General features: G+C 39.4%; 1 protein-coding gene and 1 long non-coding RNA gene across 2 annotated transcripts in view; both read left to right on the forward strand.

Moving 5' to 3' along the window:
- The window catches only part of LOC121857397 (neuroligin-4, X-linked-like), a gene marked incomplete at its 3' end in the record, with an annotated part of 70,997 nt that extends 57,933 nt beyond the window's left edge, over positions 1 to 13,064 (forward strand). The window contains 2 exon segments of the mRNA XM_042353430.1: positions 11,379 to 11,534; positions 12,169 to 13,064. Of these exon segments, the coding sequence (XP_042209364.1) occupies positions 11,379 to 11,534; positions 12,169 to 13,064 (1,052 nt within the window).
- Positions 9,252 to 9,580, forward strand: LOC121857398. The gene is made up of 2 exons (XR_006087179.1): positions 9,252 to 9,284; positions 9,489 to 9,580. It is a non-coding gene; the product is annotated as an uncharacterized LOC121857398 (long non-coding RNA).
- Positions 13,065 to 15,386: the final 2,322 nt, after the last annotated feature.

A 15,386-nucleotide genomic window follows, 5' to 3' on the forward strand; every position in this document is an offset into this window, starting at 1 on the left:
ATCGCCAGCAGGCGCCGATAGTGCGGTTATCACTGCAGGGCGCCTATACCGGTTATGACAGCAGGGATGCCTATTGTGGCCATCACAACAGGATGCCTATAGGGGGTTATCGCTGTTATGACACCCATAGTGGGTTATCACAGCAGGCGCGTATAGTGGGGTATCACAGCAGGATACCCATAGTGGGGTTATCACAGAAGATGCCCATAGTGGGTTATCACAGCAGGATGCCCATAGTGGGGTTATCACAGCAGGACTATAGTGGGTATCGTTGCGTGCTCTAAGCGGGGTTATCACAGCAGGCGCCCATGCGGGGTTATCGCTACGGGCGTCTATAGTGGGTATCACAACAGGGCGCGCCTATAGTGGGGTTATCACGCAGGGTGCCCATAGTAAAGCACGTTATGCGCCCATAGTGGGTTATCATCACAGCAGGTGCCTATAGGCGGAGCGCGACAGCAGTGCGCCTATAGTGGGGTTATCACCGTAGGATGCCCAGGGGGTTATCGCCACAGGGTGCCCATAGTGGGTTATCACCAGCAGGGCGCCTATAGCGGGTATCACCGTTATGACGCCCATAGGGTAATCACAACAGGTGCCCAGTGGTTATCACAACAGACGCCTATAGCGGGGTTATCACGGCAGGGTGCCCATAGTGGGGTTATTATCACAACAGGGTGCCCAGCGGGTTATGACAGCAGGTGCCCATAGCGTTATCACAGCAGGGTGCCTATAGCGGGTTATCACAACAGCATGCCTATAGCGGGGTTATCACAACAGGGTGCCCATAGTGGGTTATCACAACAGCATGCCCATAGCGGGTTATCACAACAGGGTGCCTATAGCGGGTTATCACAACAGCATGCCCATAGCGGGTTATCACAACAGGGGCCTATAGTGGTTATCACAACAGCATGCCTAGCGTTATCACAACAGGTGCCTATAATAATAAAAACTTTATTACAGTTGACATATAGACCTGACCCAGTGACCTATCGTGACCTTTCTGGGCTGACCCGACCTGTCATACCATTCTGGGCTGACCCCTGACCTTCCATGACCATTCTGGGCTGACCCCTGATCTGTCGTGACCTTTCTGGGCTGACCCTGACCTTTCATGACCATTCTGGCTGACCCCGACCTGTCGTGACCTTTCTGGCTGACCTCGACCTGTCGTCACCTTTTCTGGCTGACCCCTGACCTGTCGTCACCTTCTGGCTGACCCCGACCTGTCGTGACCTTTCTGGGCTGACCCCTGACCTGTCGTCACCTTCTGGCTGACCTCGACCTGTCGTCACCTTTCTGGCTGACCCCTGACCTGTCATGACCTTTCTGGGCTGACCCCTGACCTGTCGTGACCTTTCAAAGGCATTTGGCAAATTCAACAGTAATATATTCTATTGTACGTTTTGTCACACGTCACACTCTACCTAAACTATTTGTGTATAGAAAACACCAAGAAACGTGTGTGTGTGTGTGTGCGTGTGTGTGTGTGTGTGTGTGTGTGTGTGTAAATAACTTCATCAATGGACTCGTTACGTGGAAAGTGTAGTTTGATAATGAACAAGAGAACCAGGGGAAACACAAACAACTTCACTACGTTGGGTTTCTTTAATCACTAACCTTTGGGACAATCATCTTCCATCATCAGAGTCAATAACAGATTTACACCAGAAAACAAAATACAATAAAACACCAGAAAACACCAAAAACAAACACAATAAAACACCAGAAAACACCAAAAACAAACACAATAAAACACCAGAAAAACACTAAAACAAACACAATAAAACACCAGAAAACACTAAAAAACAAACATAATAAAACACAGAAATACACAAAACAAACACAATAAAACACTAGAAAACACCAAAAAACAAAATACAAAACAATAATAAAACACCAAAAACAAAATATAATAAACACTGAAAAATACCAAAACAAACAATAAAACACTAGAAAATAACAAAACAAAACACAATAAAACACAGAAAACACCAAAACAAACATAATAAAACAATAATAAACACTAAAACAAAATATAATAAAACACCAGAAAACACTAAAACAAAACACAATAAAAACACCAGAAAACACCAAAAACAAACATAATAAAACACCAGAAAACACCAAAACAAAAATATAATAAAACACCAGAAAACAAAAACAAACATAATAAAATAATAATAAAACACCAAAAACAAAATACAATAAAAAACTAAAAACAAACAACAATAAAACAATAATAAAACACCAAAAATAAAAACATAATAAAAACACTAAAATAAACAATACAATAAAATAATAATAAAAACACTAAAACAAAAATATAATAAAACACCTACAATAAAACACCAAAATCAAACACAATAAAACACTAGAAAACACTAAAAATAAAAACATATAAAACAATAATAAACACCAAAAACAAACATAATAAAAACACCACAATAAAAATACTCAAAACAAAACATAATAAAACACAAAAACACTCAAAACAAACACAATAAAACACTAGAAAACACTAAAAACAAAATACAATAAAACACCAAAAACACTCTACAATAAAACACTAAAAACAAACATAATATAAAACATCAACAATAAAACACCAAAAACAAACTTAATAAAAACATCAACAATAAAACACCAAAAAACACAATAATAAAACACCAAAAAACACCTACAATAAAACACCAAAAACAAACATAATATAAAACATCAACAATAAAACACCAAAAACAAACATAATATAAAACATCAACAATAAAACACCAAAAACAAACTTAATAAAAAACATCAACAATAAAACACCAAAAAAACAAAACACTTAAAAAAAAAAACACAAAAAAAACAGGAAGATATACGATGCCTGATGCAAACTTTCCCTCGTGTGTGTTTTTTTTAATAATTGAACACTAAAGCGACGTCTCTTTTTCTCCCAAGGATAAAACTCATTAAACTTAACTTAACCCAAAAAAAACACATTTCTTATTTCTTCGTCTGATGTTTTAAAACTTTTCGTCTTCTACCAACAAAGTGATTAGGGAATGGTCAGGTGTTTGTGTCTGTTTGTGTCTGTTTGTGACTGTCTTTGTCTTGTTTGGGATTATGTGCGCTTAATGTGTGTGTGTGTGTGTGTGTGTGTATGGCTGTGTGTATATGTTTGTTTCGCTTGTGCATTTGTGGCAGTTTGTGATAATGTGTGTTTGTTTATTGACTGTGTGTATTAGTGTGTGCCTTTGTAGGTATGTGCGTGTATATGAATGTGTTTGTGTGTGTGTGTGTGCTTGCTCGTTGGATATACACGTCACGTCCACACACACACACACATACACACACAGACACACACACACCAGTACGTGAGAGATAAAGCGAGAGACAAGGTGAGAGGGAACAGACAGACAGACAGACAGACAGACAGAGGACACAGACAGACAGACAGACAGACAGACAGAGGACACAGACAGACAGACAGACAGACAGAGGGAGGGAGGGAGACTGATAAATTCTACATAAATAATCTCTCAGTAATGTATAAATAAATTCATTATTTAATGTTGTATGAGAAATGTATTTTTTCATCTAGTAAAATTTGACTAAACTGAACACAATGAATTATAAAGGTGACGTTTAGTAGTTATTGTAATCACTATATTATTATTATTATTATTATTATTATTGATATTAATATTGTTAGTAGTAGTAGTAGTAGTAGTAGTAGTAGTAGTAGTAGTAGTAGTAGTAGTAAAGTGTGTTAACCCGTAAGGCTACACTGCATAACATCAAGATCAAGTGTTCAAGCTTTGCTATGTATGTTGACAACACCTACAGTAACCCGACAGATCTCTTTAGCTTCAAGGCTCTAAGAGGAGATACCATCATACAGTCAACTGAGGTAACAACGCAGGGGACCTAATAGCCATGGCAATGTACACACTAGGCCTGTTTGTGCCCCAACATACAATAAACTATGAAACAACCGAGGTCAAGCAAGTGACACATGCGGTTGACCTTACAGGAGCAAGAAAGGTGAAGGACATTAAGAACTGTTCGACCTGATAACATCACGTGGTCCACAAAATAATGAAGGACCACACCAAATGCAGCAAGTCCTTCCTCATTGTGAAGACTCCCGGCTATTGAGGTGTTCAACGGAAGTGAGACCAAGATAACAAAGGATGGCCAAAGACACCTAGGTGCGGTAATCGGCCCGAAGGACTTCAAGACCGAGTACGTAACGGGACGGGTGAATGAGTGGGTACTGGTAACACAGAGCCACATGCGGCATTCCCCCATGGAGTCAAGAATCGCTGGCATTACCTGATGCGCACTATCTCTGATATCGGACCCTCCTCCACCCACTGGAAGAAGCCATCAGGGTTGCTTTTATCCAAACACTAGTGAAAGGCCTTCACTTAACCCCAGCAGAAAGGTCACTACCACCGAGACAAGGAGGAATGGGAATGGCAAATCCAGAGGAGCTTGATGCCACCGAACATCAGAACTCAGTCAAGCTCACGGCAGCCCTAACTAAGCACATAACTCAGAATACAGTAATTCAGTTGGATACCACCGAATTAAACAAGATTCAACGGTCTATTACAACAGACCGGTAGCACACCCAGCAGCTGATGCAGCAATTGTCAGTGAACTTGAAAAAAAAAGTAGCTATAGCGCAGGAAGTGGGCGCCTCGAATTGGCTAATAACGTCACCGATAAGGGCAAAAGGCTTCAGCCTTAACAATCAAGAATTTACAGGTGCCATTGCTCTGAGGTACGGTAGGCCAGTAGAAGGTTTGCCCACCAAATGTGTGTGTGTTTCAACCCACGACATCGACCACGCCATGGTATGCAAGAAAGGGGGGCTTCTTATGCATGAGACAGGCGGAGTAAGGGATCTAACAGCAAATATTCTGAAGGAAATCTGTCAAGACGTCATGGTGGAACCGCCCCTCCTTTCATTGGACGGAGAGAACCTCCGTCACAAGACTTCCAACACATCCAAAGAAGTCCGTGTAAACGTCAGTGGTCGAGGATTCTGGGCGAGGAGACAGCGAGACTTTTTGGTGTCAGGATATTCGACCCCATGGCCGCATGTCACCATAACTTAGCTCTCGATGCTGCACACAGAACGACAACAACAGGACAAGTGGACAGAGAATTCACAATGTGGATCAAGTCATTTACCTCTGGTGTTCACAACCTCTGGTGGGATGGGATGCTTCTATGCAGAGGTGTTACCCAAACAGAAACAGAATCCCAGAAGTTATGTTACAGCCTGGTTGAGACGTCGACTGTCCTCCTCTCTCCTTGGGTCTGCATTGTTCTGCCTTAACTAACTCAACACAGCTAGGGTAGGCACTTTAGTATTAGGCGGCGGCAGGTGTGGCTACTGGTGGAGGCTGCAGGCCATAATTATGAAAACAAGTAATAGTCGTAGAAGTAGTAGTAATAGTAGTAGTAGTAGTAGTAGTAGTAATAATAATAATAGTAGTAGTAGTAGTAGTAGTAGTAGTATATCCACATTACCAAAAATAATACTATTATTCACTTACACCAATAAATGGGATTAAGATTAATTTGCATATGTAATTGTCAGGATTATAACCTCGAGATAATGAGTATTTACACCGGTTATTATCTCTCACGTTATCGACACCTGTTATTAACTCCTGGCGTCATTTACGACATTTTTTGCAAATTTATTTACACCATTAGTATCTCATTTTATTTACAACATTATTAACTTACAACATTATTTAAAACATTATTAACTTATAACATCACTGAACTAAACATTTATATAAACATCAACACAGTAAATTCTCACTTTTATTACGACGCATTAAAACAGTGAAACCTCCATATAGCGGACTTCTCCATAACGAACTTTTCTCTATATTTAATCCGTTAATGGGAGTTTTCACATCTATAGGTCCCTCGCTATAATGTTCTTTCATATATATATAGTCCGTTAGATCCTTCATATAACGGACTTTCTTCTATATTTAGTTCGTTAAATAAAGGTCTCAATGTATCATAATAGTGAACATTAAATAAACATGTTATTGGTTATTAAATTCTGAAAAAATAAAAAAATTCTCATTATGTGGAAAACAAACTGGCAGAATTTCTCATCAAATTCTTCAGAAGCAGTGATTTAATTCTTAGGAAATATATTTTAAGTTACGTTAGTTAGGTTAGGTTAGGTTAGGTTAGGTTAGGTTAGAGTAGGTTAGGTTAGGTTAGAATTAGGTTAGGTTGCTTGAGTTAGGTTAGAGTAGGTTAGGTTAGGTTAGGTTACGTTAGAGTTAGGTTAGGTTGTGAGTTAGGTTAGAGTAGGTTAGGTTAGGTTACGTTAGAGTTAGGTTAGGTTGCTGAGCCAGGTTAGAGTAGGTTAGGTTAGGTTACGTTAGAGTTAGGTTCGGTTAAGTTGAGTTAGGTTAGAGTAGGTTAGGTTACGTTAGAATTAGGTTAGGTTACGTTAGAATTAGGTTAGGTTACGTTAGAATTAGGTTAGGTTACGTTAGAATTAGGTTAGGTTAGAGTTAGAGTAGATCAGAGTTAGAGTTAGGATAGGTTAGGTTAGGTTAGGTTAGGTTAGATAATAAAATTCCAACAATATGAAAGAGCATTTAACCCCAAGAAGATGTAATAATTCAGGTTAGGTTAGGTTAGGTTAGGTTGTTCACGGGACGAAGAGTTCAGCAAGTTCTATTTGTTCATACACAACGCAGAACAGCCAACAAGTTATACCAAGCTTCAGAACTTCAGCTACAACAGGTAACATCACCATAACAGGTAACAAGACACCATAACAGGTAACAAGACACCATAACAGGTAACAAGACACCATAACAGGTAACAAGACCCCATAACAGGTAACAAGACACCATAACAGGTAACAAGACACCATGACAGGTAACAAAACACCATAACAGGTAACAAGACACCATAACAGGGAACAAGACACCATAACAGATAACAAGACACCATAACAGGTAACAAGACACTATAACAGGTAACATCATCATAACAGGTAACAAGACACCATAACAGGTAACAAGACACCACAACAGGTAACAAGACACTATAACAGGTAACAAGACCCCATAACAGGTAAAAAGACACCATAACAGGCAACAAGACACTATAACAGGTAACAAGACACTATAACAGGTAACAAGACACTATAACAGGTAACAAGACACTATAACAGGTAACAAGACACTATCAAAGGTAACAAGACACGTTAACAGATAACAAGGCACCATAACAGGTAACAAGACACTATAACAGGTAACAAAACACTATAACAGGTAACAAGACACCATAAGAAACAAGACACCATAACAGGTAACAAGGCACCTATAACAGGTAACAAGACACTATAACAAATAACAAGACACTATAACAGGTAACTAAAGACACCATGACAGGAAACAAAACACTATAACAGGTAACAAGACACTATAACAGGTAACAAAACACTATAACAGGTAAATAAGACACTATAAGAAATAAGATACCATAACAGGTAACAAGGCACTATAACAGGTAACAAGACACCATAACAAATAACAAGACACTATAACAGGTAACAAGACACTATGACAGGAAACAAAACACTATAACAGGCAACAAGACACCATAACAGGTAACAAGACACCATAACAAATAACAAGACACCATAACAGGTAACAAGATGCTATAACAGGTAACAAGACACTATAACAGGTAACATCACCATAACAGGTAACAAGACACCTAACAGGTAACAAAACACCATAACAGGTAACAACACACCATAACAGTTAACAAGACACCATAACAGGTAACATCACCATAACAGGTAACAAGACACTATAACAGGTAACAAGACACCATACCAGGTAACAAGACACCATAATAGGTAAAATCACCATAACAGATAACAAGACACTATAACAGGTAATAAGACACCATAACAGGTAACATCACCATAACATGTAACAACACACCATAACAGGTAACAAGACGCTATAACAGGTAACAAGACACTATAACAGGTAACAAGACACTAACAAGTAACAAGACACCATAACAGGTAACAACACGCCATAACAGGTAACATCACCATAACAGGTAACAAGACACCATAACAGGTAACAAGACACCATAACAGGTAACATCACCATAACAGGTAACAACACCATAACAGGTAACAAGACACCATAACAGGTAACAAGACAAGGTTAACAAGACACCATAACAGTAAATAAGACACCAAGGTTAACAAGACACCATAACAGGTAACAAGACCATAACAGGTAACAAGACACTATAAGTGGTCAAGACACCATAACAGGTAACACGACACCATAACAGGTAACACGACACCATAACAGGTCAAGACGCCATAACAGGTAACAAGACACTATAACAGGTAACAAGACGCTATAACAGGTACAAGACACCATAACAGGTAACATCACCATAACAGGTAACAAGACGCTATAACAGATAACAAGACACTATAACAGGTAATAAGACACTATAACAGGTAACTAAGACGCCATAACAGGTAACAAGACACCATAACAGATAACAAGACACCATAACATAAATAAGACACCATAACAGGTAACAAGACGCCATAACAGGTAACAACACACCATAAAAGATAACAAGACACTCATAACATGTAACAAGACACCATAACAGGTAACAAGACACCATAACATGACCATAATGACAGGTGGCCAACACATCCATACAGAATATCAACACAGTTAACAGTGGCGTCACCAGCACAGGTAAATATCTCATAACAGGTAACATCACCAAAACAGGGTAAATAAAAGACTTGCTAAATGAAAATAAATATAACCATGACAAAGTTAACAAACACACCATAACAGGTAACAAAGACACCATACAGGTAAAGGCATACCGGCAATAGTAACAAGACACTATAACAGCAAAACAACAAGCAACAGTAAAGACACTATAATAGTGTAAAATAAGACACCATAACAGGTAACAAGACACTACACAGGTAAATAAAACAAGTAAGTAAACAGGTAACAAGGCACCATAACAGGTAAATAAGATACACACAACAGGTAACATCAATAGGTAACATCACCATAAGAAAATGACACTATAATATAGTAATAAGACACCATAAATAGGTAATATCACCATAACAGGTAATATCACCATAATAGGTACAAGACAATTCATAAGACACTTATAACAGGGTCAGTGACACCATAACAGGTAACAAGACACCATAACAGGTAACAAGATAATCATAATAGGTATCAAGACACTACATAACAGGTAATAAGACACCGCAAACAGGTAACATCACCATAACAGGTAACATCACCATAACAGGTAACAAGCACCATAACAGGTAACATCACCGCAACAGGTAACAAGACACCCAGGTAACATCACCGCAACAGGTAACATCACCCAGGTAAAAGACACCATAACAGGTAACAAGACACCATAACAGGTAACAAGACACCATAACAGGTAACAGACACCATAACAGGTAACAAGACACCATAACAGGTAACAAGACACCGCAACGGTAACATCACCACAACAGGTAACAAGACACCAAGACAGGTAACAAGACACCATAACAGGTAACAAGAACCGCAACAGGTAACATCACCATAACAGGTAACAGACACCATAACAGGTAACATCACACCATAACAGGTAACAAGACACCATAACAGGTAACATCACCCGCAACAGGTAACAAGACACCATAACAGGTAACATCACCGCAACAGGTAACAAGACACCGCAACAGGTAACATCACCACAACAGGTAACAAGATACCATAGCGGTAACATGACGCCATAACAGGTAACAAGACACCATAAGAAACAAGACACCATAACAGGTAACAACACACCATAACAGGTAACAAGGCACGATAACAGGTAATAAGACACCGCAACAGGTAACAAGACACACATAACGGTAACAAGACACCATAACAGGTAACAAGACACCATAACAGGTAACAAGACACCACAACAGGTAATAAGACACCATAACAGGTAATAAAACACACCATAACAGGTAACATCACCGCAACGGGTAACAAGACACCACAACAGGTAACAAGACACCATAACAGGTAACAAGACACCGCAACAGGTAACAAGACACCATAACAGGTAACAAGACACCATAACAGGTAACAACAGACACACCACAACAGGTAACAAGACACCAAGACAGGTAACAAGACACCGCAACAGGTAACAAGACACCATAACAGGTAACATCACCATAACAGGTAACAAGACACCGCAACAGGTAACAAGACACCATAACAGGTAACAACACCGCAACAGGTAACAAGACACCTAACGGTAACAAGACACCATAACAGGTAACATGACACCATAACAGGTAACATCACCATAACAGGTAACATCACCAACAGGCAACATCACCGCAACAGGTAACAAGACACCATAACAGGTAACAAGACACCATAACAGGTAAAATGACACCGCAACGGTAACATCACCGCAACAGGTAACAAGACACCATAACAGGTAACATCACCGCAACAGGTAACAAGACACCGCAACAGGTAACAAGACACCATAACAGGTAACATCACCACAACAGGTAACAAGACACCGCAACAGGTAACATCACCGCAACAGGTAACAAGACACAACAGGTAACATCACCGCAACAAGTAACAAGGCACCGCAACAGGTAACAAGAACACCATAACAGGTAACATCACCACCAACAGGTAACAAGACACCATAACAGGTAACAAGACACCGCAACAGGTAACAAGACACCATAACAGGTAACAAGACACCATAACAGGTAACAAGACACCATAACAGGTAACAACACACCATGACAGTTAACAACACACCATAACAGGTAACAAGACACAACAGGTAACAAGACACCGCAACAGGTAACAACACACCATGACAGTTAACAACACACCATAACAGGTAACAAGACACCATAACTTCAGCTACAACAGGTAACATTACCATAACTTCACCATAATCAACTCATAACATAGACCGTTCTTCATTTTGTGTCAGTTTAATAAGAGTAATTATGAGCAGGTAACATTGTGAGCTTAATTAAGGCAGGTAATAATGTTAACTTGTTCGTTAGGCTGTATTAATCTCTCCCCGCTGCTGCAGTTAACTTGTTATATTATGTTAATATTAAATGTTGGATGTGCAGTTGATTTCTTTCCTCCCAGTTAACCTGACCTGACCTGACCTGACCTGACCTGACCTGACCTTGGCTGACCTGACCTAACCTAACCTAATCTTCCTTAAAATAACCACAGTTGTCTTCTGATCTACCACAGTGGCAGACACGACAGGACACAGAGCTCTACCAGTCATTGTCTACATACACGGTGAGAGCTTTGAGTGGGGCGCTGCGAACCCTTACGATGGGTCAGTTTTGGCTGCGTACGGCGAGGTTATTGTAATCACCCTTAACTACCGCCTTGGCCCTTTAGGTGAGAGAGAGAGAGAGAGAGAGATAACAAACATTACAGATTTATAATGTCATTGTAAACATTTCAGTATTAATTTAACGTTACCTCTATATTCACACCAATATTTGCTGAACTAAACATTTTAGGTCTAATTTTGACACTTGGGGTCTTGAAGTTCCCTTGGTAAACATTACAGTGTATGTGTTTATATAAATATCCACGGCGTGTCAATGTTTTCAATGATGTTTAATCTAATTATTATTGATTTTCAGGGATCCAGTTTTAAAAGTTTATAATGTTACAATAAACATTATAGTGTTGCAGATATATTATGCTAAACATTACAGGATTATACAGAATGTTGTTACAAGCATTAACGTGTCAGGACTGTACTATATAATTTATACATTATACGTGTGTGTGTATCACTGTAAACATTGGTGTTGTTTCATGGTTCCTATACTATAAACATTGGTGTTGTTTCATGGTTCCGATTTATAAACATTGGTGTTGTTTCATGGTTCCGATACTATAAACATTGGTGTTGTTTCATGGTTCTGATACTATAAACATTGGTGTTGTTTCATGGTTCCGATACTATAAACATTGGTGTTGTTTCATGGTTCCGATACTATAAACATTGGTGTTATTACAGGGTTCCTCAACACGAATGCAGACCCCAGCGGACGAGGCCATGTGATGAACCACGGCCTCATGGACCAGATCGCCGCCTTATACTGGATACAGGAGAACATCGGGGCGTTTGGTGGCGACCCGGGCAGTGTGACCTTACTGGGACACGGTACTGGGGCCGCCTGTATACACTTCCTCATGGCTTCTGCAGCAGTCAAGGCCGGGCTGTTCCACCGTGCTGTGCTCATGTCAGGATCGGCATTAAGTCCTTGGGCCACTGTAGGAACCCCGACTCATTATGCCCTACAGTTCGGACGTGCTCTTAACTGCACTGTAGCGAACCTGCCCGCGGGCATAAGTCTCCACGACTCTGACTTCACGCCATCTATCGAGGAGTTGGATCAGATGGTGAATTGCCTCAAGGATAAGCCCCTAGAGGAGCTTCAGGCTGTACACATCGCCGCACCTCAGTTCCTCTATGCCTTCGGGCCAAGTGTTGACGGCATCGTAATCAAGAACGACTACCGCAGGGAGCTGAGAAAGAGAGCAGACGAGACGACCCGAGAGTACGACCTCCTCTTCGGTGTCCTTCCTCGTGATTCCTTCAACGTCCTCAGTAACGCCGACGTAGAGAACGGCTTCGACCTGGACCACCGCGACCGTATATTTCGAACACTCGTCCGTAATACGTACGACTACCACCTAAATGAGGTATACATCTCCGTAGTGAACGAGTACACGGACTGGGAACAAGCGACTCCTCACCCCACAGCTACGAGAGATGCCACCCTAGACGCTCTGACAGACGCTCGCTACGTGGCCCCCATCATAAACACAGCCAACAACCTGCGCATGGGCGACAAAAACCAATTCTTCTACGTGTTCGACCACACTGCCAGGCACTCTGAGGGCCCTTACGTGAGTGCCAACCCCGGGCAGTAGTGACAGAGTCGGCTGAGTGATGACTGGCCGCTGGATTAACAAACACTGGTCTTATTGATCGTGTCAATGGGGTGTTTCTGTCAATGAAAACGGAATCACAGTCGATCATACCAGTGACCGATCAACTCTCGGCTCACCAGTGTCTCTCACTGTTGTCCGCGTGTGTGTGTGTGTGTGCATGAGTGTCGTGTGTGTGTGTGTGTGTGTGCATGAGTGTCGTGTGTGCGTGTGTGTGTGCATGAGTGTCGTGTGTGTGTGTGTGTGCATGAGTGTCGTGTGTATGTGCGTGTGTGCTTGTGTGCACATGAGTGTCGTGTGCGTGTGAGTCTAAACATATGCATATGTCCGTGACCATACGCGTGTGTGTGTGTGTGTGTACGTGAGTGTATGTGTTTGTATCGTGTGTGTCAGGAAGTGTACATGTTGATTATTATCAGTATTATCTCTATTATTATGCCCACCACACTACCACCCCCCACCACTACCACGCCCCACCACTACCACCCCCCTTCCCTCACCACCACTACCACCCCCACCACACTACCACCCCCCACCACCCCACACCCCCCCACCACTACCACCTCCCCCACCACACTACCACCTCACACCACCACTTCTTATGTATATGGCTGTAACGTCATGCTGCTTTCTTATGTATTGTGCTTTCTTCTTTTTAACATAATTTTATATGTTTATATGCTCTTATTTTAGCTGTATTTTGTATGCTCTTATTTTATAATTTCTTTCATTTTATATATTTTACATGATAGTTTTTATTATTTATATATGGTTGTATATCATGTAGCTCTTTATGTAGCTCTTAGCTTTTATATGCTTCTTAGCGTCTTAGCAAGCTGTTGTATATATATCATATATATATATGTACTTTCTTCTTAATTTTATATGCTCTTATTTTATCTTCTTCTTTTCTTAAATTTTACATATATATTATATATTGTCTTACTTTTAACAATAATTTTTTATATATTTCTTTATACTTACTTTCTTATTTTACATTTTACCATACTGCCTTTATATATATTTATATGGTTATTACTTATCACCATACTTTCTTCTTTTATACTACTTTCTTACTTTTGCCTTGTCTTGCTTTATATAACATCATATGCTTTCTTATACTGCTGCCATAACATCATATGTAACACTTTATATGGTTGTATATCATATATATATATGTAGCATCATATAGCTGCTTTATAATCTTATATATGCTTCCTGTGGTTGTATCTTGTGTCTTTATATGCTTCTTATATGCTTCTTATTTTGCTGCTTTTATGTCTTCTTTTTACTTATTTCTTAACATCATATACTCTTACTTTTACTTTTCTTACTTTATATATCATATATATATATATATATAACATCTTATACTGTACTTTATATAGTTGTAGCATCATATACTCTTGCTTTACTGCTTACTTTCTTCTTATATACTTCTTCCCCATACTTTACTGTAGCTATGCTTCCATATAACTTTCTGTATCATATATATATTTGTGATCACTCTATATCATTTTATATACTTTCTTATATATATTATTTCTTATTTATACTTTCCTTTATATATTATATCATATATATAGACCATATATACTTCTTATATATATATATTTTATATATTTACATATATATTGCTTACCATATATTATATGCTGACATATGTATATATTATATCATATCTTGCTTTACATATAGTTATAGCATCATATACTTTCTTGCTTTATACTTCTTAGCATCATATATATATATATATATCATATACTTTCTTACTTTACATATAGTTGTATATCATATACTTTCTTTTATATACTTCATATATATATATATTACTTTTACTTATTTTTACCTTGCTCTTACTTTGCCATCGCATCTTGCGCCACTGTACTTCATAATCGCTGTATCACCCTGCTGCTTGCTGCCGCCTGTGCTTTACGCCGCTCTTTACCATATTAGCATCACCTGCTGCCGTGCCATATGCTGTATATACTTACTTTACTTTACTTATATGTATATGCTGTTACTTTATATAGCTCTTAGCATCTTATACTTTCTGCTTCCATACTTCACCACTGCTTTACCATGCTACTTGCCATATTACTTCCTGCTGTACTTATCATATACTATTATATATATATCATACCACTGTACGCCATATATAACATCATATGCTACTTACTTTTACCATAGTTGCCGCATCATATACTTTCTGCCCCACCATACTTTCTTACCACCATGCTGCGCTTCCACCATACTTTCTTATCATATATACTTTACTTC

Source organism: Homarus americanus, unplaced genomic scaffold (assembly GCF_018991925.1).
Source record: "Homarus americanus isolate GMGI-L3 unplaced genomic scaffold, GMGI_Hamer_2.0 scaffold38765, whole genome shotgun sequence".
In the NCBI taxonomy this organism is placed as follows: domain Eukaryota; kingdom Metazoa; phylum Arthropoda; class Malacostraca; order Decapoda; family Nephropidae; genus Homarus; species Homarus americanus.